The sequence below is a fragment of the Tursiops truncatus genome, chromosome 1, assembly GCF_011762595.2.
Source record: "Tursiops truncatus isolate mTurTru1 chromosome 1, mTurTru1.mat.Y, whole genome shotgun sequence".
NCBI classification, from domain to species: domain Eukaryota; kingdom Metazoa; phylum Chordata; class Mammalia; order Artiodactyla; family Delphinidae; genus Tursiops; species Tursiops truncatus.
Window position 1 is genome coordinate 73,131,099 of NC_047034.1, and position 24,352 is coordinate 73,155,450.

Below are 24,352 nucleotides of genomic sequence, written 5' to 3' on the forward strand. Positions count from 1 at the left end.
CGCACTGCAACGAAGAGTAGCCCCCGCTCGCTGCAACCAGAGAAAGCCCGCGCGCAGCAACAAAGACCCAACACAGCCAAAAATAAAATAAGTAAATAAATAAATAATTTTTTTTTTTTTAAAAAGGGGGACGATAGTAAGCAAAAAGCTATGGGAAATGGCTAGGGAGACAGGCCAGTGTTGGCTGGGAAGGGAAAGCCCAGAGAGCCGAAGTCTGGGCTGGCCTCCATGGCCAGCAGAAAGGGGTGGGCGGGCAGGGGGTGGGGCCCAGAGGAGTGCCGCCTCTCCTTTTTCCCGGAGCCTGGGCGGAGAGGGAGGAAAACTTCCTGGCCTGGGCTCCGGGGCTGCTCTGTTTGCCAACCCTCCAATCCCGCCTACCCGTGCACAGCGCTTCCCCACACCTCTCCCGGCACCCCCAGTGTCCGCCATGGCCAAAGCCTACGACCACCTCTTCAAGTTGCTGCTGATCGGGGACTCAGGGGTGGGCAAGACTTGTCTGATCATTCGCTTTGCAGAGGACAACTTCAACAACACTTACATCTCCACCATCGGTGAGCCCACTGGCCATACCCTAGATCCCCGACTCCCCCATGCCCTCATCCTCAGGCTCTTGGATTACTTGTGGCCCACTTTTAAGTCCCCTTAGAGTCAGGCTTCTGAACTCCAGTCCCTGAACCCCGTCTCAGACCCATCCCCCTTACATGTCTCCGGATAGTACCCAAACCTCTAACCTCTCTGAGACCTCCAGGTTACTCCTCAGTTGTGCCAGCCCCTTATTTTCTTGGTACCACCTGTTTCCCTTGTCTCCCCAAAACCACATGAACCCATCTTTATTTCCCTCTCAGCTCCTCTTCCCCCACCCCCATCCACCTAGAACTCTTGATCCACTCTCCACATTTCCTGTATCCCCTCTCCCTGAACATCTGTCTCCCAATTCTGCCAGCCTCTTTCTGTCCCACTGAGTTTGCATACTCTCCCATTACATTCCCACCTTACCATCTACTTTGCAGTCTCCCTGCCCCTCAACTTAATAGGGGTTGGGGAAGATGGAACAGAGTGGCTGGGTATGCTGGAGAGTGGCCCAAGGACTGTGATCAGGAATATGCAGTCAGCCTGGTGAGGAAGCCAGAGTGAGGGGACTTTTGGGGTCTCTGAGTCAGCCTGGTGACTCAGCCTCCTCAGGCTTGGGGGAGGTGCACAAGTTTCCACTAAGAACGTTGTCTCCCCTCCTCCCCCTCATCATTTTTTTTAAAAATTTATTTATTTTATTTATTTATTTTCGGCTGTGTTGGGTCTTTGTTGCTGCGCACGGCCTTTCTCTAGTTGCGGCGAGCAGGGCTACTCTTCCTTGAGGTGCACAGGCTTCTCACTGCGGTGGCTTCTCCTGTTGCAGAGCATGGGCTCTAGGTGCACGGACTTCAGTAGCTGTGGCACTCGGGCTCAGTAGTTGTGGCACGCGGGCTCTAGAGCACAGGCTCAGTAGTTGCGGTGCACGGGCTTTGTTGCTCTGCGGCATGTGGGATCTTCCCGGGCCAGGGCTCAAACCCATGTCCCCTGCATTGGCAGGTGGATTCTTAATCACTGTGCCACCAGGGAAGCCCCCCTCTCATCATTCTTAATCTCCTCTGGCCTGGGAAATAAGACAAGGAGAGTATCAAGACATTCTGGTTAGAAAGAGGAGAGAAAAATGCTCCTCTCTCCTAATTCAGTCTTGGGGGAATCTTGTTTAGCCTCAAATTTTCTTGTTTCCAAGGCTGGCCTACTAGTTAATTCACATAGACTGTCATCAGTTACGTTTTTCCTTGCTCTTTACCCTGTAGGGCCAGGAGGGTAGGTGGGAGAACTGGGAGTAGAGGGTTCTAAGAAAACAGAAAGAAAAAGGAATCTGAAAGTAATATTTTGGGGGAGACAGATTGAATTGAGAGAGTTGTCAGCTGGCATGGCTAAGCGGACCCAATACAAATGCCTTAGAGGCCTTAAGCCTCCTTGCAGAATTTTCATCACCTTCTCCCCTACAAAGCCTGTAAAATCTAAGTAAAAACAATATGCTTGCTATACAAATACAGCTTTGAGAAAATCCCCCTAGTTTTACACTTCCTACAAGATTACTTCCCAAGTGCCTGCCCTGCAGAATTTCTGGCACTGCCACTGCTCCATTCCTGTCCCTCTCACCACACACTTTTACATGCATGTATATGCATGTCTCAATTTCAGTGTACACTCTCCACCTCTAGGAATTGATTTCAAGATCCGCACTGTGGATATAGAGGGGAAAAAGATCAAACTGCAAGTCTGGTGAGTGAATCCCTCAGGACTCCTAAGCCAGACTACCTCATTTACCTCCTATAGGTGTTTCTCTTCTTTTTAGCTTCATTTCTCTCCCTTTCCCAATGCTCCTTCCAGTACATTTTCTAATCCATTTCTGTCACCTCATTCAGATGTCCTTTCATCTCTCTTCCTGCTTACTCAACTATTTTCAGCTTTTTTGTAATTCTCTTGCCTCTCCTGGACCTGGAGCATCCTCTGAACTTGGCAACTGTCTAGCTAGATCAATTGTCTGTTGAACTATAATGTGGAAACAGGCTCTAAACAGTTAAATAGCAAATAGCAGAATTAAGACTTGACTCTCAGTCTAGTGGAGAGGCCATAAAGCCAAGTGTAGAGGTTTGACCTGACTGCCCTGAGGAAGCTGGAGACCCTAAGGGTGTCAAGTGGTAAAAGGCTTAATAGAGGCATTATGGTACAACAGATAAGAGGAGAATGTGGTTCAATCCTGGTTCTGGTACAGAATGACCTTCATCAGTTATTTGGCCTCTCTAAATCTGTTTCCTCATTTGTAAAATAGAGACAATAAAACATGTCTCACAAGGATAGAGTGAAGATTACATAAAATGACACAAATAAAATGATATATACACAGTGCTTGGCATAGAGTAAACAATGAATAAAACAGAAAGACCTGTTTCTTAGGCCTTTACTATCACTCAGTATCAGCTCAACTGTCTTTTATCCCTTTCTTCCTTTACTGTTTCCTGATTCTGTTCCTTTCAGTTGCAAAAGCTAAATTCTTAGGGGGTGGGGGTGGGAGTCTCTCTTTGGAGACCTCTTCCCTGTATCCCACCCCATGAAATATTCCACCTCTTCAGGGACACAGCTGGCCAAGAGCGATTCAAGACGATAACTACTGCCTATTACCGTGGAGCCATGGTATGAAGTGTGGTTCTGGACAAGGGATGAGGCATGAGGCACTAGAATGTATGAATATAGAGGGACAGGAGTTGGGGCAGAGAAAAATGGGGAGGGGCACAGTATGGGTTGCAGAAGGCCCCATGTGGCCTAGTGATTAGACCTGTGGATAGAATTTGCAGGGTCACTTAGAGGGCGGTGGGAAGCCTAAACAGGGGAATATGGTACAAGGCTCCATTGTGAACTCTGCCATTCCCCAGGGCATTATCCTAGTATATGACATCACAGATGAGAAATCCTTCGAGAATATTCAGAACTGGATGAAGAGCATCAAAGAGGTGAGGACCCTCCCAGAGAGACAGGGGAATTGGGTAGAACCTGGAGGATGAAGGAGACTGTGAAAATGAGCAGGACCCAACTTTTACTCTTACCTCTTGTCCCAGAATGCCTCGGCTGGGGTAGAGCGCCTCTTACTGGGGAACAAGTGTGATATGGAGGCCAAGAGGAAGGTCCAGAAGGAGCAGGCCGATAAGGTAAGAGCAGGCTGGGCAATGTTCTAGAACTGGGCCAGGAGGGCCAATATGAGGCCAGATTGCAGGGACTCGGCTGCTGCCCTTCATCCAACTCTCTTTTTACCGCTTCACTCCGTGCAGTTGGCTCGGGAGCATGGAATCCGATTTTTCGAGACAAGTGCTAAATCCAGCATGAATGTAGATGAGGTGAGACACACCGCATCCTTCATCCCTCAAAGAGACGAGGTATTGGAAGATAGACTTAGCCTCCCCTCCAACCTGTTCTGATCAATCTCTACTTTCCCCATTAGGCTTTCAGTTCCCTGGCCCGGGACATCTTACTCAAGTCAGGAGGCCGGAGATCAGTGAGTTGGTTCTGCTGGGCTAAGTACAACTGTGCATGTGAGTGTGAGTGTGTGTGTGTGTGTGTGTGCGTGTGTGTGCGCGCGCGCGCGCGTGCGTATGCATGTTGTGCACGCGCGCGTTGGGAGTAAAAACTGACGAGGAGAGCAGTGCTAAGACTGCCCACAAGGGTGACCCCAGACCCCAGCTAGCCATTCTCACCCTGACCCCTGTACCCTTCTCCCTCTAGGGAAACAGCAACAAGCCCCCCAGCACTGACCTGAAAACTTGTGACAAGAAGAACACCAACAAGTGCTCCCTGGGCTGAGGACTCCCCTTCTGCCTATCCGCCCTAAGCCTGGAGGCTGAACCTGAGGGAGGCAGGGCTAAGGGGCCGGGCAGGGGAGAAGTAACACGTGGGGCTTGGAGGGATAGAGATGGGTAGATGGTGGAAGAATGGGGAGAATATGGAGAAGAAAAAAAGGAAGGAGCGAGTAGGAAAGAGGAAAAGAAGGAGGTAGACTAGAGAGGGAAGGAGAGGCAAGAAGAAGGGAAAGAATTGAGAAAGTGAAAGAAGGTGAAAAGGAGGTAGGAAGAGAGGGAGGAGGAAAGGAAGGATCGATGGCCCTAAGCCTCAGACCTTCTCTGGGTTTCCAGGGCAAATATAAATGTAAATAAATAATTGATTTATTCTGTTACTGGAGCAGGCTTTAGGGTCCTATGAGAGGCTGGCTCAGCACCACCGTCTGAAGGTTTGGTCCTATCCTGTCACTCTGCATGGTCTTTCTCAGTATTAAAGGCCACCATTTGCACAAATGTCCCTGGTTTGGGTAACTTTCATCATTGTCGGAATTGCTCTCTACTCATAAACCTAATTCTTGTCTCTCTGAGGTTGTTGGTCTGCTTGAATCTGGCTGAGTTCCTGGGATGCCTAATCCTACAGCTCTCCCTTCCCCAGCTGTTTAATTGATGAGGGAAATAAGGAGCAGAGTTTCTTTGAAACTGAAGGTCTGGACATCCTCTTTCCAGCATGGGATTTAGAGGATCCTTGTGTGCAGAGTCTTGTCCAGGAGATTCTAAAAGAGCAGGACTCTTTCTTGGGCCTCCCCAGAGGAGTGACAGCCCTAGCCTCAGGGAAATAGCAGAACCAGTATTTTTTATCCAGTGATTTCTGCTAGCATCTTTGATTCTGCCAGGAATCCCTTTAAGTAACTAGTAAGCATTATTATCTGCTTTTATAGGTGAGGAAAATGAGACACAGAAGAGGTTCATTTAGTCATAAATATTTATTGAGCATCTACTATGTGCCAAGCACAATGGTCAAGTTAATATAACCTCTGGGTGGTACTTACTAGAAAAGGGACTAGTAAAATTTAACAAAAACTGCCCATAACTACTGAATAACAAAGAAGCAAAACTATTGGCATGCAAAAGAACCACGAAAAAGAAACTTAGACTTGGGACTTCCCTGGTGGTACAGTGGTTAAGACTCCCACTCCCATTGGGACCACTCCCAATGCAGGGGGCACAGGTTTGATCCCTGGTCAGGGAACTAACATCCTGCATGCTGCATGGTGTGGCCAAAAAAACCCCCAAAACCTTAGAATTGAGTTCCCTTAAGTATACGTAGACCCCTTTCACTCTTACAGGTTTGTTTTTTTTTTTTTGCGGTACGCGGGCCTCTCACTGTTCTGGCCTCTCCCGCTGCGGAGCACAGGCTCCGGACGCGCAGGCTCAGTGGCCATGGCTCACGGGCCCAGCTGCTCCGCGGCATGTGGGATCTTCCCAGACCGGGACACGAACCCGCATCCCCCACATCGGCAGGCAGACTCCCAACCACTGCGCCACCAGGGAAGCCCCTACACAGTATTTTTAAACAGCAAAATTATCTCACAGACTTGATCTTTTATCAGGATAATGAAAATGTCAGATTTGGTTTAGACAAAGTACCATTAGAAGTTTTATTCATGGATATGATGTTCAAGGCATTTAAGAAATCCCCAAGCCTGCAGTGTGGAAGTGGATGGCACAACCCTGGAGCTATCAGCAAAGCCTTTTTGTGTGCTGCTGTTTCTGTTGGTAAAAGACAACACTCAGAAAAAAGTCTGACAGTGCCAGGAAAAGGACTCAGAAAATAATTTGATAAATGTGGAAAATAATTTGATAAATGTATTATGTATCCAAGCTTCGATGGGGTGATGATCCTTACCTGTGGCTTATGTGTGAGCTCTGTAGTCAACTGCTCAGCTAGTTTAATTTGCTCAAGAGATGAGGAAAGACTTGCATTTTGTGAATCCCAGGAAGAAGACTGACCAACATCTTTGTCATACTCCAGAGCAGATATTTTAAAATCCAGTTTCAGCACGGAGACCCTATTCAGTTGCTTGGTACGGCTACTGGAAGTGAGATATTACAAAATCTTCCGGCTTGTCATGAGGCACAGTGGGATTGGGTAAGGAGTAACAGAATACAGTATTTCAGCCAAAACTTTTATTATGGCTAAAAAATACTGGGAAAAAAACCCATATCCTACTTTCTATAACATACAACTATTGAAATATACAGACAAATAATAACTTAAAGGAACAAATAGTAACAAGCAAACTTAAAGCTTAGCCCTCACCAGGTGGTGGCTGTTTTTTCAGCTCCCGCCCAGTGATCTTTCCAGTCTGTTAGTTCTTGCTCTTGAGCAGCCAGATTTTAGTCTGCTGGGAAGAGAGAATTTATGGGATGTAGCACCAGATATACTGTTGATCTCCAAAAGTGCGCTAGCTCTTAGGGCTGTGGGGGTAGGGGAGTAGCTGTGATCTTTAGGCTAGAAAGACTTCCTGAGGGAGAAGAGTGTGGAGCAGAGTTAAGAAGAAAGCATGGGAAAAAATTAAAAAAAAAAAAAAAGAAGAAAGCATGGGGATAAGTACTTTGATCTTAAGAAGTGGGATACAGATTATTAATAGTGCCTAGATTTATATGAAGTTTATTTCAAATACCTCCTATCTATCTACTGGGCAACTACGAAAACTAAACTCATAGTCCAGTTGTCTGAGAGGCTGCAGACATACATGTATGTAAAACTAGGAGGAAATTTCTGGCAGAATTAGGATAGTGACTAATACATTACCAGACAGTAAAGCATGAACCCAGAATGTGGGTCAAGTCGCTGCAGTTCTGGATATATGTCAAGGTTTGGCTCCATGGGGAGGGAAAGCAGGCACAAATGTGTGGCCTGGGGGTTGAAAGTCTAGGCTTAGGTCGCAGCTCTCCTACTAGCTGTGTGCCCTTGGACAAGTGACACACTCTGAGCTTATTCATCAAATAGGGATAATATCAACTCTGATTCCTCAGGATTACTGAAAAGGATCAAAATGAGTTAAACGTTGAATTCAAAAAGTACAATAGAAATGTGAGGCAATATAATTAGAAGAGAATAAAGGATTTTCATACACATTTCATTTGCATCTCGCAAAAAAAAAATAAACCTAGAAAATGCACATTAGCATTTCCATTTTCCACAGAAGATTGACTACAAGATACCGTCCTAAAGTCACGTAGCTAATAAGCACCTGAACCTATGAACCTAAACTCAACGCTTCTTGGGATTTCAAATCTCACGCTCTTCTGATTGCATTAGGTAGGAGCAAGGGAGCGCTGAGAACACTTAAGGAGGTTATTCAAAGGACCGGTTCTGGGGAGTAACTTAGCAATTAACATGCGAGAAGGTGACATCTGAGTAGAGCTGAGTGGGAGCCCGGAGACAGGGGAAGGCTTCATTCACAGAGAGTCTCTGGTATTCCTGCCCCTGGAGGGAGGAGGAAGTGCAGTTTCACCTCCATCCCTGGACCGCCAACCCAGCTTCTCCCCTAGACCATCGTTCGAGGCGGGAAGCGGGCGGGGTATCGGAAAGCCTGCTGCTTAATGGTGAGTCCTCGGATTTTAAAGAGGGAGGAAAGTCCTGAGAGGGCGACGTATAGTTCCTTTTTATGTCTCGCTGTTCACGTAGCCCAGAGGGGCAAAAAGGCGTAAGCCCATGGAGCATCGAGAAGGACCACAAGCCTGACAGCCACCATCTTCTCGGTTCCGGCAAAAGACTACCAGGACCATAATGCAACGGTGCGCCGAGCCAATGGGTCGCATCTCGCTGCACACATGCAGGGAGATCCAATTCCCAGGGAGCAGCGAGCGGAAGACTACGAGGCCCATCAGGCAAGCCAAGGGCCTCTTCTTCCGATGACTGGCCTAGCTCTGGAAAACCTGCCCGCGCCCAGGATCCTCCGCGCGCAAGATGGCCGCGCCGGGAGCGGAAGCGGAGCGGAGGAGGTGCTAGGCTCTACGCCCCCTCGGCCTTCCGTGAGGACCGTACCAGTCCGAAGAAGGAAGCTCATGGACCCGAAAAATGCGTACTGCCTTTTCTCGCCGTGACCATGGGGGCGTACTGACAGAGCCTTTGATCTGATAGGCAACCCCAGCATTTCGCAGCCCTGACTTGGAACCTCCCCGAGGACTGCAGTGTAAGCGCGGTCTCTGCGTTCCGACCGAGGCAGGAGGCCAGTCAGGCAGGTCCCTCTGTCCCGACAGGTGGGACACTGAGCACTCCATGCCAGCGGGCGCGGGGAGGCGTGGCCTCCCCCAGGGCCGCCACCTCTGCTGGTTGCTCTGCGCTTTCACTTTAAGGCTCTGGTAAGGAGGGGCTGAGGGCAGGGAAAAGGAGGGGACGGGAGGATCGGATCGTCCCCGCCCCCTGTGTCCCTGGACCGTGGAGGTGGGGGGGTGGGGTGGGGGGAGGTTCCCTGTTTTCCGGCTTCTGACTTTTGCCCATTTCCCCCCCTCACCCGCTTCAGCCAAGCAGAAGCTCCCGTGCGGGAGGAGAAGCTGTCAGGTGGGTGATGGTCTGGGAACCCGACGCCCCTATAGTTGTTTTGTTTTGTTTTGACCTCCTCCCATATACCTAGAGATCAGGTGGAAAAGGGCGGCACCACGTGGAGCGAGGGCATTCAGCTGTGATGGGAAGTTGATGTGCAGAACTTAGGGGAGAAATATTTTCTGAACGAGGTCTGGGGCTTGCATTTCTCTCCCTCTCTAGTGAGCACCTCAAATTTGCCGTGCTGGCTGGTGGAAGAGTTTGTGGTGGCGGAAGAGTGTGCTCCATGTTCTAATTTCCAGGCTGTGAGTATCTGTTTTCTCTCCCCTTCTTCTTACATCGAATCAGACAGGGACTGTCTATCTAAGTATGCCTTTGCATTGTCTTTTTGTCTTTTTTCCTTGCAGTCTCAGTGTGAGTCCAAATCTAAACTGGTCTTGCCCCTGAAAATGTGCCCTTTTCTTTCCAAGTTAATGGCAACGTTCAGCTAATAACCGTGTTCTGTTCATTTTTAATCTAGTAGGTTCTGGAACCTGCCCTTGCCTCTCGTAGACTATTGACCCTGAAGTGTTCTTAGTAACACGTACTGTAACCGCCACCTCATCACCCCCGTGAGAACTCTTCATTAGTTCTCTGTTGCCTACCAGCTCTGAGCCGTAGCACTTGGACACCTGCCCATTCTGAATGGCAGCCTTCCTGTTTCTCCTGCTGCCCCTTCCTAACAAGTGCTTTGGTCCTTTCCTCCTGGCAGAAAACCACCCCCGAGTGTGGTTCCACAGGGTATGTGGAGAAAATCACATGCAGCTCAACTAAGAGGAGCGAGTTCAAAAGGCAAGTGCTGTTTCTTTTCTTGAATCCTCCTAGATCACCCCTTTGCTTCTGTGACTTTAGGTAGATAGTCCTGCCTCTTCCTCTTTGTATGGAGGTAGCATGGCATATTGGAAAGGGGAGGGGATTTGGAGGCAAATTACTTGAAACAAAGTCCCAGCTCTACTCCTCAGCACTATATTATTGGCCATATTTTCTCATCATTAAAACTGGTTAATACCAGCTCTGCTTATCTCACCAGAAAATAAATTAAATATTTGAATGGGATTAATGTACTGTAAACCCTTTATTTTTATTTTTGGCCGCACCATGCGGCATGCTGGATCTTAGTTCCCCGACCAGGGATCGAACCTGTGCCCCCTGTAGTGGAAGCGCGGAGTCTTAACCACTGGAGCATCAGGGAAGTCCCTGTACTGTCAACACTTTAGAAGGCTGACGCTGGTTTCCTCTTTTCTCCTCAGATATATCTTGGTGAGGATGAAACAGGAGGGAGATTAGAGGGAGAGGCAGTCTGGTCTTCCCTGGGGATAACTGTTTCTTCTTGCCCTCAGCTGCCGCTCAGCTCTGATGGAACAACACTTATTCTGGAAATTCGAAGGGACTGTCATAGGTGTGGCCTTGGTCTTTGCTTGCCTTGTCATTGTTCGTCAGCGACAACTGGACAGAAAGGCGCTGGAAAAGGTCCGGAAGCAAATTGAGTCCATATAGCTACCTCCTCCCCTTTCATCTGGGTCTTAGAGACCCTACCTCAGACAGAAAGGGGAATGAACTGACTCGTGCCCCTGGTTCTCTGGAACTTTGTGGTGGCACCCCCTTTCTCCCATCTTCCTCGTCTAAATCATTAATGAGCAGAATAAAAAGAGTAAAATCGTTTCCTTCCCTAGTGTAATTTGGTTTGAGGCAGGAAGTCATGGGGGTAGAGAGGGAAAGGGGGTGGCAACTTTAGGCCTCAGTTTACCAGGTACCTATCTTCCTCCCTCTTCTACTATTACTTAAAACTGTCAGGATACAATTTTAGCAAAAAAAATTTATTTCTCAGCCAAAATGTCAGTTTCCCCTCAACCCTATCCCCAAAGAAGAAATAAAATCACAGATACATGACAAAAGTATTTGAGGTGCCCCTTGACATAGGCAGACTGAGCCATGGGGTACAGACATGTAGGGCATCCTGATGTGATTCAGACCCCTGAGGCCAAACAGCCCTGAGTGGGAACCCCAGGAGGAAGCAGAACCACAGCCAGCGGAGCCCTGGATTCCTTATTGTGATTGGGAAGTGGGCCAGGAGGTGTTACAGCTCACATCTCATCTGCATGCAGCACAGTTCTGATGTGCCTGCTGGGGCCTGCCCTCCCTCCTGTCTTCTCAAGCAGTGTCCTTGTTGAGCCATTTACACCCTTGGCCCCAGGTGACCCCTCCAATCTGGACTCCACCGCTGGATTCTCCAGATTTTCTGTCATGTCCTTGTGAGTCAGGATGTTTCTGGAAATCACTGTGGGGTGAAGGAAAAAGGGCAGTAGAATAGTGCTCCCTTGGTTGGGGATCCTAGACAGAACAGGACCTCCCTCCCACTTCTTGACTACTCTGGAAAACAGAGTCCTTTCCTGCCCTTGCCTCTCACCTCCATGAGGCTGGTAATCCTCAGGCCCAGCTTCTGGTAAGCCCTGAAAGGGGCTGAAACTGGGCAGGATGATGAGAGCCAAGGAGAAAAGAAGGATCTGGGAAGAAGCAAGAGGACATTTGGGCTGTGGGGACAATAAGGGAAGGGAGTAGAGGGCAGAGTGACTAGGGGGCAGTTGGGGTCATCAGGGATGGGAAGATAGGTCTGGCTATGGAGTGGGGGCATCAGGATGGCAACCTGGCAGAAGATGGAGGAGGTGGCAGGGGAGATGGGAAATAGATTAATGGTACCAGAACACAAGTGCTAGTCTGGGCAGCTTTGTTGGAGGTTTGAACAATAAGCATCTGCAGCTGGCGGAGCTGAGTCACCAGGGAGCTGGGAAACGAGGAATGAAGAGTTAGATCTCCTGGGAACCAGGGCCCAAGAATGGTATCCCTGTGTGCTGCACCCTTACCCCAACACACGCACTATGTTTTCACTCACATGTTGTGCCTCTCCAGCTCCTGGACTTTTTTCTGTAGTTCCTGGTTCTGTGCAGAACAGGCAGCCACCCTAGGAAGGGTGGAAAGGTAGGATAAGGCTCTGTAATCATGAGTCCCTGACCTTGCCTGCCTTGGTGAGGAAGGGGGCCCAGTCGTGAATCCAGAAATGTGAGTCCAAACATACCTGCTCTCTAGTCCATCGATGTACTCTTTCTTCCGCCGCCGACTGTCCTGAGCTGACTGCTTGTTACGGATTTTCCTCCTGACCTTCTTGAGGACCCTCTCCTCTGCCTGGGGGTCCAGGGTGTGTCAGTCCCGGGCCCTTAACCTCCCCCAACTCCTCAACTCTTCCCCTGCTATCCTGGCTCCTCAGAGGCCATGGTAGAGCCGCTGGGTTACGATACCCTTTGGGGAAGCGTGTTACCTTGGTGAGGGGCAGGTGAGAGGGTAGGGACACCCCTTCCTGTCCCAGCAGACGCTTCTCCTCTTCTGTCAGGAACAAGGTTTGACAGGGCAGCTGGTGGGGGACGAGAGAAGATGAGAATGGAGAGAGGGTCATCCCATTTTCAGTACTCATGCTGTTCCCCTTGCATGCCTCCTGGAGAGAGTTTCCTATTTGCACTGAGGAATAACAAACCGTAAAATGAGATGAGGGGCAGGGACCTTCATGCAGACAGACTGTTGATTAAACCACAGGGACTTCCTGAGGCTGACAAGGGAGAAAGGTGGTTTTGTCATATTTTTGCCCACAGACTTAAGACCTTGGCAATCACAGCAAATTAGGAAGGGCCTATTCTGGTCCACATTTGCGGAGACCTTGTGGGTATTGGAAGAGGATGTGGAGTAACTCACTAAGGTAGGGTTTGCTTGACCTTACAGCAGGCAAATGATTCATTGTCAGCCATTAACTTCAGCTTGGCACAGTGTTACCATGACCTGCCAACCACAAGGAGATCCCTGGGGCGATGGCCCATCCTCCCCTAGGGGCTGAGCCCTAACTTTCAGACTGAAGTTCTGTCCCCTCTCAAAGAATTCCCCAAAGGCAACCAGATTGAACAACTTCTCATAACAAAGTATGTGGGGAACATAGACAGGTGTCTGGTTAATGTGAGCCCATCAACTGAGTAACTTGCTTTTCTAACTAATACTTCTTTTTGAACGATTTAGGCTTCACTTTGTGACTCAAGAGGAATTTGCTTTTGCCTGTTGATGGTCTTTGGCTTTTAGCTAAACCACTTCTATCTCTGCCTTATTCTGATGTTCCCTTCTTGCCTCTGTGACTATTTGGTGAATCGTTAGAGGGGTGTCCCTCCCAATCCACCTAATCAAAATCTCTAAAAATGAGGTCTAGAGGTATTTATGTATGTACGTATGTATGTATTTTTGGCCGCGCCGTGTGGCTTGTGGGATCTTAGTTCCTGACCAGGGATGGAACCCGTGCCCCCTGCAGTGGAAGCGCAGAGTCCTAACCACTGGACTGCCAGGGAATTCCCCTAGAGGGTTTTATTTTATTTTATTATTATTATTTTTTTTTCGGCACACGGGCCTCTCACTGTTGTGGCCTCTCCCGTTGCAGAGCACAGGCTGCGACGCGCAGGCTCAGCGGCCACGGCTCACGGGCCCAGCCGCTCCGCGGCATGTAGGATCTTCCCGGACTGGGGCACGAACCCGTGTCCCCTGCATCGGCAGGCGGACTCTCAACCACTGCACCACCAGGGACAAAACCAAAAACAAAACAAAACAAAACCAGGACTTCCCCGGTGGTCCAGTACAAACTCCCCAGTGTTTCTGACGCACACTCAAATTTAGATGCCTCAGACTTTTTAAGATTCCTCAGCCCAAGATTCTAAGATGCTTGGCTTGGCTTCTGGTCTCAGCTTCAACCACAGATTTTCAGGGAGGCTAGAACCTATTCCCTGCCTTTTGCACACAAGGAGTTCTTTTCAGGATAAAGGGAGGAACAGTGACCTGGGCAAGACCCCCTCCTCATCCCCGCTGCAGGAACCAGCCCAGCTAGCCTTGGGAAGGTATGTGATGTGTTACTCCCCTACACTGTAACCATGGGCAGTGGGTGCCTGGTGAACCACTGTTCCAGTAAAAAACGTAGTTGCAGTTGCTTCTACATTCTGTGCCCAGTAACCAGTTGGATTCCCAGGTGGCCTGTCACATTTCCACATCCTGACCCAAAGCCGAGACGATGGCCCTAGCTGAGCAGGCAATGCTCATGGGTCTGGGCTTTCTCCAAACCCTATCCCTGGATTCGCTCAGCCCACCCTCTCCTTAACTGAGGCATCACCCCCTTACCCCCAAGGGATTCTGTCTCTCTTGTCTTTTCCTGCTCTTAAAGTTGCCCACATCTCCCTGGCATTCAGGCCTGATGCCACAAAAATTAGGGCAAAGACAGTGTTCAGCATCAGTTTTCCCCTCCCTCATCCCCTTCTCCCCAGTTCTGTGTATCAGGGAGTATTGAACCCAGCTGACCCCCAGGACTCACCAGGGCTGCAGGAGGCACTGAGTTTACAGGGCCTGCTCTGGGCAGGATGTGGGCATGAGCATCGGGAGGCAGCTCACTGACCACACAGGCATCAGGCACCATAAACGGTGGGCTCCACTGATCTGAGGGAAACATAGGTGGCTGGGAGAAAGGAGATGGATGGCCGCAGGCCCTGGGTAGTGGCACAGGTTGGGGAAACTCCCTTAACCCCAGGGTTAGGGCTGGGCCTGAAGGGCCATTGTCCGCTTCCCACAAAGAACACTGACCTATTTGGATGGAGATGAGCCCTACAGCTGGCCCAGCTTCCCCCTGCATCCTCTCTAGGGTCCCTGCCTCATAGACAACCTCATAGAGGGCAGGGGAACTGGGTGGCTTGGGGGCAGGGGGACTGTCTGGATGGCGAGGATCCTCAGAGCTTCCACTGTCACTGCCAGGAGAGGCTTCTGAGCAGTACACTTCATTGGGATCAATGAAAAGTTTCAGGAAATCTTCAGGCTCACTCTCTTGAAGACCCTACAGTAGAAGAGGGTGTATATGTGGATAAGGAAGAATTCTGGAAGTCCTATCTGACGTCAAAACTAGATCCTTCATGCTTCAGTTTCAGTCCCTTCTGTCCTTGGACATGAGGATAGTTACAGCTCATGTCTATTTTAGGGGCTCTGTCTTCAGACTTCTAAGTGGAAGCTGAAGCCTCTTGGACTTCTTATCACAGAGTTGTCTCAACCCACACCCACTCCCATTCATCACACTCACACAGCCATGGCCCCCACTGGACTCCCAGCCTTGCAGCCCCTGTTCCTGTAGCCTAGTTACTGGGACCTCTGAAGGTGGACCATGGAGTCCCAGCTCCAGGAAGGATCCTGTTGAGAAGACGTCTTCTGGAGGCTCCAGCCACATTTCCAGCAGGTCAGGGGTTCTGAAATCCATGCTTCTGCGGGGAGGCATGGGGGGGGAAGGGGGGCAGTTGCAGAAGGAGAATGATGGCTCTCCCCCTCCCCCACCCCCCCCCAGTTTCTGGGCTCCTCTCCCTCTTCCATTATCCCCCTTCCTCACCTGTGCAGCCCCCTCACCTGTCACCCGGAGCTCTCGCCTTCGGCCTTATCTCTCTGGTTCAGACCAACAGGCACCCCCCTGGGTATTACCTGTTCCGAAGAGCCCAGCCCTGCCAAGCCAGCCTAGCCCGTTGATGGCCCCAAACACTACACCTTTTCTTTCCTCCAGGATCTCGCATCCTGGACCTGCCTAGCCAAACCCCGCCCCCAGCCTTACACTACGTAAGTGGGCTGCACCTAGCCAGGAGCCACGATAGGGACGCAGTAGCTGGAGCAGGGGGTTAAGAGGAGGAGCGTGCACAAACCGGTCTTAAAACAGCAGCCTGCCCTTTCTGCCTCAGTTTCTCCTAGCGATAGCAAATCTTCCTGAGGGTTTGCTGGCTCCTCAGGGAAGGATAGAGATGGCTGTGACTGGAGCACAGGACGCTTGAGTGCCTGTCCTCTGGACGTCAGTTTTACAGGCGGGAAACCACGGCGGGGTTGAAAACAAAGGAGGGAAGAGTCCATAGGATTGCCGAAGACTGACAGAGGCATCCCTTCCCCCACCCCGTGGCGCTCTTCCCACACTTGAGTCTGATTGGACGCTAAAGACATCCAGAGGTTTTGAGGGGTAGTGCATTGAGCCAATGGGATTACCGTCTCGAGGCAGGCTCCACCGTAACTGGTCGGAACGGGCTGTCAGAGAAGGAGTGGGGCCAATGCGGCCGGAGCACTTATTTGTCTGGCGGGGGTTTGGTTCTGAGGGAGGGTAAGAGCCAGAAGACTTACTGTAGGGAAGGGGTGGGGTATGTGTGGGGGGGGCGCCCGGGGGAACTTCCGGAATGTGGGCTGAGGCTTGGTTTGGTTTCACTTGCCACGTGACTCCGAAGTGTTAGGGAGTAAATAACCTGTTGACCCAAGTTACGTGACAGCACTTTGACTCAGCGGGCCCGGAAAGTCGCGCAATCGCAGGTTGTCCAAATCCGTAATCCATGCATTATGCTACTGATAAAGAACAGCACTTATATACGCACACTCACAGAACTCTGTTAACTAACGGAGGGACAAGGGCCTAGAAAACTGCAAGAGGTTAAAAAATCATTCGGATTTGGTTTGGGAATGACTTATTTTTTGCGTATGATTACCAACGACAATATGCAATATGTGTCCTGCATTTGTATAGTTTACAAAATGTTTTTTGTAAGCAGCGCTGAGGTAGACAGGGCAGGTAATGTTTTACTAACTTTACCAATGAGAAGACAGATACGTGACTAGAATGTAGTAATACCGAAACTCAGGGCATTTTGCCTTGGTCCAGAGACTGATGACCCAGGAATTCACTTTAAATAAAATAATGGATATAGGATAATACTGATATAGGTATGATTTTTCATCTGCCTGCCTCCCCATCAGTACTTCAAATAAAGGATAGCTGAGTGAATAAAGCACAAAAATTTGGGTTGATCCAGAATTCAAACTGGTATTCTTCCCGTGAAAATTTAAATGAGCTGAGGGTGAAGATAAGAACAGGATATAATATTTATTAAGTAACTGATATATGGTCAGGTATTTTCATGTTACTCATACAATTCTCATAACAACTCACAGCTGGCAGAAAGAAGTTAAGTAACTTTCTCAAGATTACTCTTGTTGACTGAAAAACATTGCACAACCTAAAAGTTGAGAATTTTGTTTTATTTAGCAGTCTTTCTGAGGAATTCAAGCCTGGGAGGCAGCCTCTCAGATGGCTCTAAGGGACTGCTCCAAAGAGGTAAGGGAGGAACCAGGATATACAGCAGTTTTTGCAACAAAGACCCCGTATTAGGAACATCAAAGGATTATTATTAATTAAAGAAAACCAGATATCTCAAGTTAATGAAGTTAGCACTCTATGTATGGGAAAATGTAAGAGCTTGGGCTCACTGAAATTATTCCTTTGATTTACACCTTAGCTCTCTAGGGCCAGTTTCCTGTTCTATCCCATCCCAAGTCCCTCAGGGCACACCTTTGGAGGTGGCTGCAGTGGCTGAGGGCCTGGCAGCAGGGCAGCCCATTCCTATCCATCCTGAGTTCTCTCTGGGCTTACCAGGCGCCTGTAGTGGCTTGATGGCTGCAACATCCTTTGTTTACTCACATGGCAGGCAACATTTTTCATTCACACTTTGTAAGTAGCTGAACCAAGATTTGGATGCCTGAGCCCATATTCTTTGCACTATACGAAGCTACCTTGCTGGGGCTTTCTCAAATTTTCCCACTCTGGCTTTCCTGCTCATCTCCCCGCATCTTGCTCAAGTAGTGAGGAGACAAAGCAGGCTTCCTAGATTCATGCAGAGCTCTAAGGAAAGCGGAGCTGTCCTTGCTGAGATCTTTCCTAGAGGAAGAAAGTTTTCAAAGGGCTTCCTGCAGGCTGCATGTGTAGAGATGATTAAGTGGAAGATATACAGTCATCCCTGCTTATCTGTGGGGGATAGGTTCCAAGATCCCCCTCGGACACCAAAGTCCTCAAATGTTCAAGTCCCTTAAGTAAAATGATGTAGTACAGGCAGCCCTCTGTATTCGTGGTAGCAGTTCCGCATCTGTGAATAGGGAGGGCTGACTGCTCTCAGCCTCTGTTAGAACTGGATGGAAACTCTGGCATCATCTGCTAGTCTAACTTCCCTCTTCCACCTGATTTATCAAGCTCCTGAGAGGGAAAATGACTTGCCTAAGATCACACATCAATTAAGGTAGAGCTGGGACTAGAACCCAAGTGTCCTGACTCCCAGTCCATGATTCCTTGTTAATTTACTAATTAACAGTAATCTTGAAAGCATAATTTGTGACAGACAAACCAGTGCATGCATATTATTCCCTTGAATAATCTGGAGTTTTCCCTAATAGTAATTTTTATCTTTTTTATTTTAAAATATTTATTTATTTTGGCTGAGCTGGGTCATAGTTGCGGCACATGGGATCTTTGCTGGGTCATGTGGGCTTATAGTTGTGGCATGTGGGCTTCTTAGTTGCGATATACAGACTTTTCTTTAATATTTATTTATTTATTTATTTTTGGCTGTGTTGGGTCTTCGTTTCTGTGCGAGGGCTTTCTCTAGTTGCAGTGAGCGGGGGCCACTCTTCATCACGGTGTGCGGGCCTCTCACTGTCGCGGCCTCTCTTGTTGCGGAGTACAAGCTCCAGATGCACAGGCTCAGTAGTTATGGCTCACAGGCCTAGTTGCTCCGCGGCATGTGGGATCTTCCCAGACCAGGGCTCGAACCCATGTCCCCTGCATTGGCAGGCAGATTCTCAACCACTGCGCCACCAGGGAAGCCCCGGACTTTTTTTTTTTTTTTTTTTTTTAATTTGGCTGTGTCGGGTCTTAGTTGTGGCAGGCGGGATCTTTTGTTGTGGCACATGGGCTTCTCTAGTTGCAGCGTGTGGGCTCCAGAGCATGTGGGCTCAGTAGTTGTGGCACGTGGGCTTAGTTGCCCCGCAGCATGTGGGATCTTAGTTCCCCGACCAGGGATCGAACCTGGACCCCCTGTATTGGGAATGTGCAGTCTTACCCACTGGACCACCAGGGAAGTCCCAGTAATTTTTATCTTTTAATGAAGAGCTTGGAACAGCAACGATACTTTCATTAAGTGACAGGACACCAATACCACATTTCACTTACATCCTGATCTTAGAATCCTGTATGATTCTTTTCTCCTAGACCCCCTCCACCAAGAAGTCCTGATATTCCCTTTTCTTAAGGAAGTTGCTGGCCTGCATTTCCAGAGCCTTCTCAGAGGCATCACCATGTCCCTTCTTTAGGTGAGGCCTTTTCACATTTGCAAAAAAAAATAGACTGACCCCCCCTTCATTTTCCTCCTTTGCACCCTACCCTCCCATGAAACTAGAAGAGGATTCGGATAGCACAGTGATGTGGGCCAAGAGTATCCAGGCTAAGGAAGCAGTGAAGGTCCAGAGTCGAAAATACCCTGGTTCATTCAAAGAACAGAAAACAGAAAGGAGGCCCACAGGGCTGGAGGGAGAGAAGTTGGAGAGTTCCAGATGAGACTGGAGAGAACCCTGGCCAGATGCCTCGAGGCACGGTAAGGGTGATAAGCTGGAGTGTGCCGAGAGAAGCTCCTCACTGAGTGGGGTTTCAGCAACCTCTGAGAAGGGTCCCGCCACTTTTTTACCCACTTGCAGGCAGAAGGTGCAGAGAAGTCAGCTCCGGCCATTGGTAGTTCAAGAAGGGTTGATTTTCAAGAAATACTCTCACTTTGCTATTCCCCTTTTCCAATTCTTCCTTGTCCTTTTTCTTCCTTGTGGGTGCTGGCGAGGGAGTCAAGCAAGAAAGTCAGTCCTAAGAAGGGAATGCTTTCCCTTTGGTGCCCAGGTGCCCAGAAGGGGATCTTAGAATCTTCTAAGAGAGATAGGAAGACTTCGGCCCAAGACCAGGCAGATATCCTCAGAGATGTGGGAGGCGGAAGACTTGGGAATGCGGGGGTTGCGTATGGCGCACCAGCCTTGACCGCGGGGTTTCTAGCTTCCTCTTTTAGAATCTTCAAAGGATCGGAAGCCTTCGTTGACCGGCCACGTTCGCTGGTCAGACCTCCACCACAGCGTCCCAGGCCCTCAGCCCCTCAGCCCCTCAGCCCCTAGGTGCTCTCCGAATTCCTTTCCCTTGCCCCGCCCCGGTTGTCTTCGGCTCAGCCGGGCTCTGGCTGCTGGTCTCTGATTGCTCCTAGCTCACGTCACTCTCAGTATGGCCCCGCCCTCTGAGCGCTGTCATTGGCTACTGGGGGGTCGGTACGCCGCGGCTGCGGGGGGAGGGGTAAACGATGGGGAGGGGGCGGGAATTCCCGACTGGAGGCCGGAACAGAGCGGGTGCCTTGTAGTGAGACCCTCGAGAGGTGAGTGCGGGATCCCAGAGAGCGGGATCTGGGTCGGCCGCCCAGGCTTCTCGGGGCCTACGAGCTGGAGTCCGGGCTCTCACGTTCTTCTTCAGCTTCCCGGCACGCTGGCGGCCTCAAACCCCGCCTCCCGGAGCCCGGACTTCCAGACACCGCCCTCAGTTGTTGGGTCAGCCCGTCCCGGGACCCCAGACGCCTAGGGCCCCTCTTTGGTCGTTTGCCCCGACATCCCAGCCTGTGGCTTGAAACGGTCGCTCTCTGCTCTCGGGGGGATGGCGCTGGGGAAATGGGAGCGGGAGAGCACCCCAGCTCTCCCTGTTCAGGTGGTCCACGAAGCTACCCATGACATCTCTCCCTGAACCCTCTTCGCTTCATCCATTCCTTCCTGGAAAGGAGGCTTGACCTCTCCTTTGCTTAGAGGACCCCAGCTCTCTAGTTTTCTGGGAGCTCCGCGTGAAAGGGTAATGAGATATCCACACAGTCCTCATGCCTCAGCTTCCCCCTTGCTAGGTCCCTGAATGAGTCACTTGAAAAAGTCACTTGAAAGGGATAAAGTCTGAGGGGAAAGAGTGATATTCCCAGTACAGGAGTGGATGAGTCACACTGGGATAGGGAAGGTCACAGAGTGGCTGGGGTGAGGGAGCTGCGTTCTGCTGACCAGCCTTCCTCTTTCCTTGGCCCCATATTTCCCTTGTGACCACTCCCCCACTCACCCTGTCTTCCTAGGTCTGAGAGTCATTGGAGCTACCACAGCCGCCATGGGGCCCTGGGGAGAGCCAGAGCTCCTGGTGTGGCGCCCCGAGGCAGCAGCCTCGGAGCCCCCAGTGCCCATGGGACTGGAGGTGAAGTTGGGGGCCCTGGTGTTGTTGCTGGTACTCACTCTCATCTGCAGTCTGGTGCCCATCTGCGTGCTGCGCCGGCCCGGCGCTAACCCTGAAGCCTCAGGTAAGCCTCTCCTTTTCCCTGCTGCCATGGACGCTTGGAGGAGGGAAGGCTCTGGGGCTAAGGAAGGTGACCTAAGAGGGGACGGCAAGAGTGACTATTGCTTAGGTTGGGTAGTGGGGCTCATTTGCTCATTCCCTTCTGTGCTCCACTCCTGCCCAGCCTCCCGCCAAAAAGCCCTGAGTCTGGTAAGCTGCTTTGCGGGTGGTGTCTTTCTGGCCACATGTCTCCTGGACCTGCTGCCTGACTACCTGGCTGCCATAGATGAGGCCCTGGCAGCCCTTCATGTGACGGTGAGCCCCGGTCATCTGCATGTGACCCTTTGTATGTGGTGTTCAATCACATACCTCTGGGAGCGGTGGTTTGTATGGATCTGTCCATGTGTCACTCCACAACTGTATGGAAGGCTCTTGGCTTGTGACCCCATGAGCTGTGATTTTTAGTCATAGAGCATAACTCTTTCTATAGGTTCTCACCCTCTCAGTCCCTATGTGACCCCTATGTGCCCTTTGTGACAGTGTGAGGAACCCTATTACCAGGTGTGTGACCTATCTGTAAGGTTTCTCTAGTTTCAGCCTCCAGGAAGTTAATAGCCCTCCAAGAATCATCTTCACCCTTCACCCTTTCCTGAAGGGCTGGAGATAGAGGTCCCTACAGGCCTGGGACAGGTAGGAGGCAATTTCCAGGGACCCGGTGTTGCTGACCGAAAGGCTACATAACTCAAGGAAGTAGGATGTGGGGAAGATTAAGTCCAAGGCATAGGACAGTCTTATTGGAAAAACTGAGACAGTTGGAGGAAGTGAGGAAGTAACACTGAATGTAACTGTTCGTCTGTGACTGAGTGACTTGTGTCTCTGTGTGACTGTGTGTAAGCCTGATTGTCCCCATGACAGTATGTGGCTCTGTGTGTGAGCATTTGGGAAAGTGGGCCAATGTGACACTTTGTGTCCATCTACCTCAGTGACTTTCAGCTGGGGGTGGTTTTGCCCACCCCTGTCATCCTCCCACCCTCACCCCCACCTCCCCAGAAAACATTCGATAATGTCTGGAGACTTTTTGGTTGTCCCAACTCAGGGAAGGAGGGCTTGCTAACTGGCATCTAATGGGTATAGGCTAGGGATGCTGCTAAACATCCTACAGTGCACAGGACAGCCCTCTACATCAAAGAATTATCCAATCCGAAATGTTAATAGTACTAAAGTTGAGAAACCATGATCTACATGTAACACTGGGAGTGACACCATAATCTGTACGGTATCTATGGCACCAAGTGACTATATTTTTGTGTAACTGAGAGTGGCTCTGTGTGTGGGAACTCAGGTCTGTGTAACTGGGACTCCACTAAACTCTGCATCTGACTCTTCCTCCCCATTCTTGGCCTGTCTCCTGAAGTCCACGCTGTCCCCTTTGCCCACAGCTCCAGTTCCCCCTACAAGAGTTCATCCTGGCCATGGGCTTCTTCCTGGTCCTGGTGATGGAGCAGATCACGATGGCTTACAAGGAACAGTCGGGGCCACCGCCTCGAGAGGACATGAGGGCTTTGCTGGGAACAGCGAATGGTGGGCTGCAGCACTGGAATGACAGACCAGAGGTCCCACAGGCAGGTGGAGCCCCGGCAGCCCCCTCAGCCCTACGTGCCTGTGTACTGGTCTTCTCCCTGGCCCTGCATTCAGTGTTTGAGGGACTGGCAGTGGGGCTGCAGCGAGACCGGGCTCGGGCCATGGAGTTGTGCCTGGCTTTGCTGCTCCACAAGGGTATCCTGGCAGTCAGCTTATCCCTGCGGCTGCTGCAGAGCCACCTGCGAGCACAGGTTGTGGCTGGCTGTGGGATCCTCTTCTCATGCATGACACCCCTGGGCATTGGACTGGGTGCAGCTCTGGCAGAGTCAGCAGGGCCACTGCACCAGCTGGCTCAGTCTGTGCTGGAGGGCATGGCGGCTGGCACCTTTCTCTATATCACCTTCCTGGAAATCCTGCCCCAGGAGCTGGCCACTTCTGAGCAGAGAATCCTCAAGGTCATTCTGCTCCTAGGAGGCTTTGCCCTGCTCACTGGCCTGCTCTTTATCCAAGTCTAGGGGGCTCCAAGATACGCACGGGAGGTTGGGTATCACGTGCCCTTGACCTTCCTCCCCCTCTCCCAGTGTGTGGGGAATAGGAAGGAGTGGGGAAGGGAGGTACTGAGGACCAAAGAGTTCTCTGGGAGGTAAGGATGGAGCCTTTGGCACTATTTGGCCAATGAGAGGGAAGTGGGCAGACAAGAGCCTGGCCCCCAGGCCCAAGGGACAAAAGATGGTCAAGTCACTAGAGACATGATCAAGGGACATTAGTGTTGGGGAAGACACTGAGTGCTGGTATCAGGGATCAGACACTACATATAGGGACAAGCTGGTAGTTGGGAGGCCAGAGGTGGGTACCCAGCTGCTGTGGGATAGAGGTATAGAGAGGGCATAGGCCCAGAGTCAGCAGTCCTGTTGGTTCTAGCCCATTTCAGCCCTCTGTCACTTGGAGTGGACCCCTCCAACTTTTCTTAGCTCCTACTTTCATATCTATCTTCCTCTTCCCTTCTCCCAGGGGACTATTGCCAAATGGCATCTTCCTGCCAGTTTTGGTACCTTGTCTGGCTTCTCCAGCCCTGGTCACTCCTGTATTTTTAAAGTGCCAAATAAATCCCCTCCCACTTTCTCAAAGCACAAGTGATGGCACTGAGCCCTGCCCAGAACCTCAGTGGAAGGGGTCTGCTTGCTCTTTGTTTTGGTCCCAGATTGTGGGGTGGGACAGAAATGTTTGCTGAGGTGGGGTGGGGGGCAGGTTGGCAGAGCTACCGTCCCCCACTACTGCTGTACCCTAGGAATACTGAAAATGGACATGGTGCCCCGTGCCTAGATGATAAACACTGAGATGCCAAAACTTTTTTATACCAGAGGATCCCAAGGGGGAAGGGGAAGGCTCGCCCCCAGGGTTATTTTTTGGGGCGGGAGGGCTGTGCATAGGGCCATATATTCTAGAATCTATTTTACTAACTGACCTGTTTTGGGACATGTTACCCAAATAAAACAAGTTTCTACACATCTGTACGGTATCTGATTCATTTGTCTTGGGAAAGGGGTGGGCACATGGCAAGTCTGAGAGGGCCTGACTCCCAGATGTTTAGGGCTGTTTGAATATCCCTGATCTCACTGT

General features: G+C 50.4%; 4 protein-coding genes across 10 annotated transcripts; 3 read left to right on the plus strand and 1 right to left on the minus strand.

Annotated features, from left to right (window-relative positions):
* Window positions 1-213: 213 nt before the first annotated feature.
* RAB13 (RAB13, member RAS oncogene family) lies at window positions 214-4,856 on the plus strand. 2 transcript variants are annotated; one of them, XM_073807278.1, is made up of 8 exons: window positions 214-551; window positions 2,215-2,295; window positions 3,147-3,207; window positions 3,447-3,524; window positions 3,630-3,719; window positions 3,840-3,905; window positions 4,010-4,063; window positions 4,291-4,856. In XM_073807278.1, the coding sequence occupies exons 1-8, from the start codon at window positions 229-231 to the stop codon at window positions 4,366-4,368; spliced, it is 831 nt and encodes a 276-aa protein (XP_073663379.1). In that variant the 5' UTR covers window positions 214-228; the 3' UTR covers window positions 4,369-4,856. The 2 variants fall into 2 exon arrangements, with proteins under 2 accessions (XP_073663379.1, XP_033714298.1); XM_033858407.2 differs by having other exon boundaries at window positions 420-551; window positions 2,235-2,295.
* A 3,357-nt stretch (window positions 4,857-8,213) lies between these two features.
* JTB (jumping translocation breakpoint) lies at window positions 8,214-10,596 on the plus strand. The gene is made up of 5 exons (XM_004319443.3): window positions 8,214-8,714; window positions 8,876-8,913; window positions 9,118-9,200; window positions 9,647-9,726; window positions 10,275-10,596. The coding sequence occupies exons 1-5, from the start codon at window positions 8,632-8,634 to the stop codon at window positions 10,429-10,431; spliced, it is 441 nt and encodes a 146-aa protein (XP_004319491.1). The 5' UTR covers window positions 8,214-8,631; the 3' UTR covers window positions 10,432-10,596.
* Window positions 10,597-10,732: 136 nt separating this feature from the next.
* Window positions 10,733-15,946, minus strand: CREB3L4 (cAMP responsive element binding protein 3 like 4). Of its 6 annotated transcripts, XM_019919304.3 has the most exons (10): window positions 15,675-15,938; window positions 15,071-15,248; window positions 14,584-14,830; window positions 14,318-14,439; window positions 12,248-12,340; window positions 12,008-12,114; window positions 11,825-11,893; window positions 11,632-11,716; window positions 11,342-11,438; window positions 10,733-11,212 (listed from the first exon to the last, which is right to left on the minus strand). In XM_019919304.3, exons 2-10 carry the CDS (start codon window positions 15,242-15,244, stop codon window positions 11,019-11,021), a joined length of 1,188 nt encoding a protein of 395 aa, XP_019774863.1. In that variant the 5' UTR covers window positions 15,245-15,248; window positions 15,675-15,938; the 3' UTR covers window positions 10,733-11,018. The 6 variants fall into 6 exon arrangements, with proteins under 6 accessions (XP_019774863.1, XP_019774862.1, XP_019774859.1 ...); XM_019919303.3 differs by having other exon boundaries at window positions 14,318-14,830; window positions 15,137-15,248; window positions 15,675-15,942; XM_019919300.3 differs by having other exon boundaries at window positions 14,318-14,830; window positions 15,675-15,940.
* A 4,179-nt stretch (window positions 15,947-20,125) lies between these two features.
* Window positions 20,126-24,240, plus strand: SLC39A1 (solute carrier family 39 member 1). The gene is made up of 4 exons (XM_004319441.4): window positions 20,126-20,231; window positions 20,958-21,176; window positions 21,336-21,466; window positions 22,591-24,240. Exons 2-4 carry the CDS (start codon window positions 20,990-20,992, stop codon window positions 23,245-23,247), a joined length of 975 nt encoding a protein of 324 aa, XP_004319489.3. The 5' UTR covers window positions 20,126-20,231; window positions 20,958-20,989; the 3' UTR covers window positions 23,248-24,240.
* Window positions 24,241-24,352: the final 112 nt, after the last annotated feature.

Coding starts and splice junctions, on each gene's coding strand:
- RAB13 (XM_073807278.1), top strand. CDS start 229: ATGGCCAGCAGAAAGGGGTGGGCGGGCAGGGGGTGGGGCCCAGAGGAG. Junction 2,296..3,146: donor AAGATCAAACTGCAAGTCTG/GTGAGTGAATCC, acceptor CCACCTCTTCAG/GGACACAGCTGGCCAAGAGC. Junction 3,525..3,629: donor GGATGAAGAGCATCAAAGAG/GTGAGGACCCTC, acceptor CTCTTGTCCCAG/AATGCCTCGGCTGGGGTAGA.
- SLC39A1 (XM_004319441.4), top strand. CDS start 20,990: ATGGGGCCCTGGGGAGAGCCAGAGCTCCTGGTGTGGCGCCCCGAGGCA. Junction 21,177..21,335: donor CGCTAACCCTGAAGCCTCAG/GTAAGCCTCTCC, acceptor ACTCCTGCCCAG/CCTCCCGCCAAAAAGCCCTG. Junction 21,467..22,590: donor TGGCAGCCCTTCATGTGACG/GTGAGCCCCGGT, acceptor CTTTGCCCACAG/CTCCAGTTCCCCCTACAAGA.
- CREB3L4 (XM_019919300.3), bottom strand. CDS start 15,244: ATGGATTTCAGAACCCCTGACCTGCTGGAAATGTGGCTGGAGCCTCCA. Junction 12,115..12,247: donor CTCACCTGCCCCTCACCAAG/GTAACACGCTTC, acceptor CTGGACCCCCAG/GCAGAGGAGAGGGTCCTCAA. Junction 11,439..11,631: donor AGACTAGCACTTGTGTTCTG/GTACCATTAATC, acceptor GCTTCTTCCCAG/ATCCTTCTTTTCTCCTTGGC.
- JTB (XM_004319443.3), top strand. CDS start 8,632: ATGCCAGCGGGCGCGGGGAGGCGTGGCCTCCCCCAGGGCCGCCACCTC. Junction 8,914..9,117: donor GCGGGAGGAGAAGCTGTCAG/GTGGGTGATGGT, acceptor CTCCCTCTCTAG/TGAGCACCTCAAATTTGCCG. Junction 9,201..9,646: donor CATGTTCTAATTTCCAGGCT/GTGAGTATCTGT, acceptor TCCTCCTGGCAG/AAAACCACCCCCGAGTGTGG.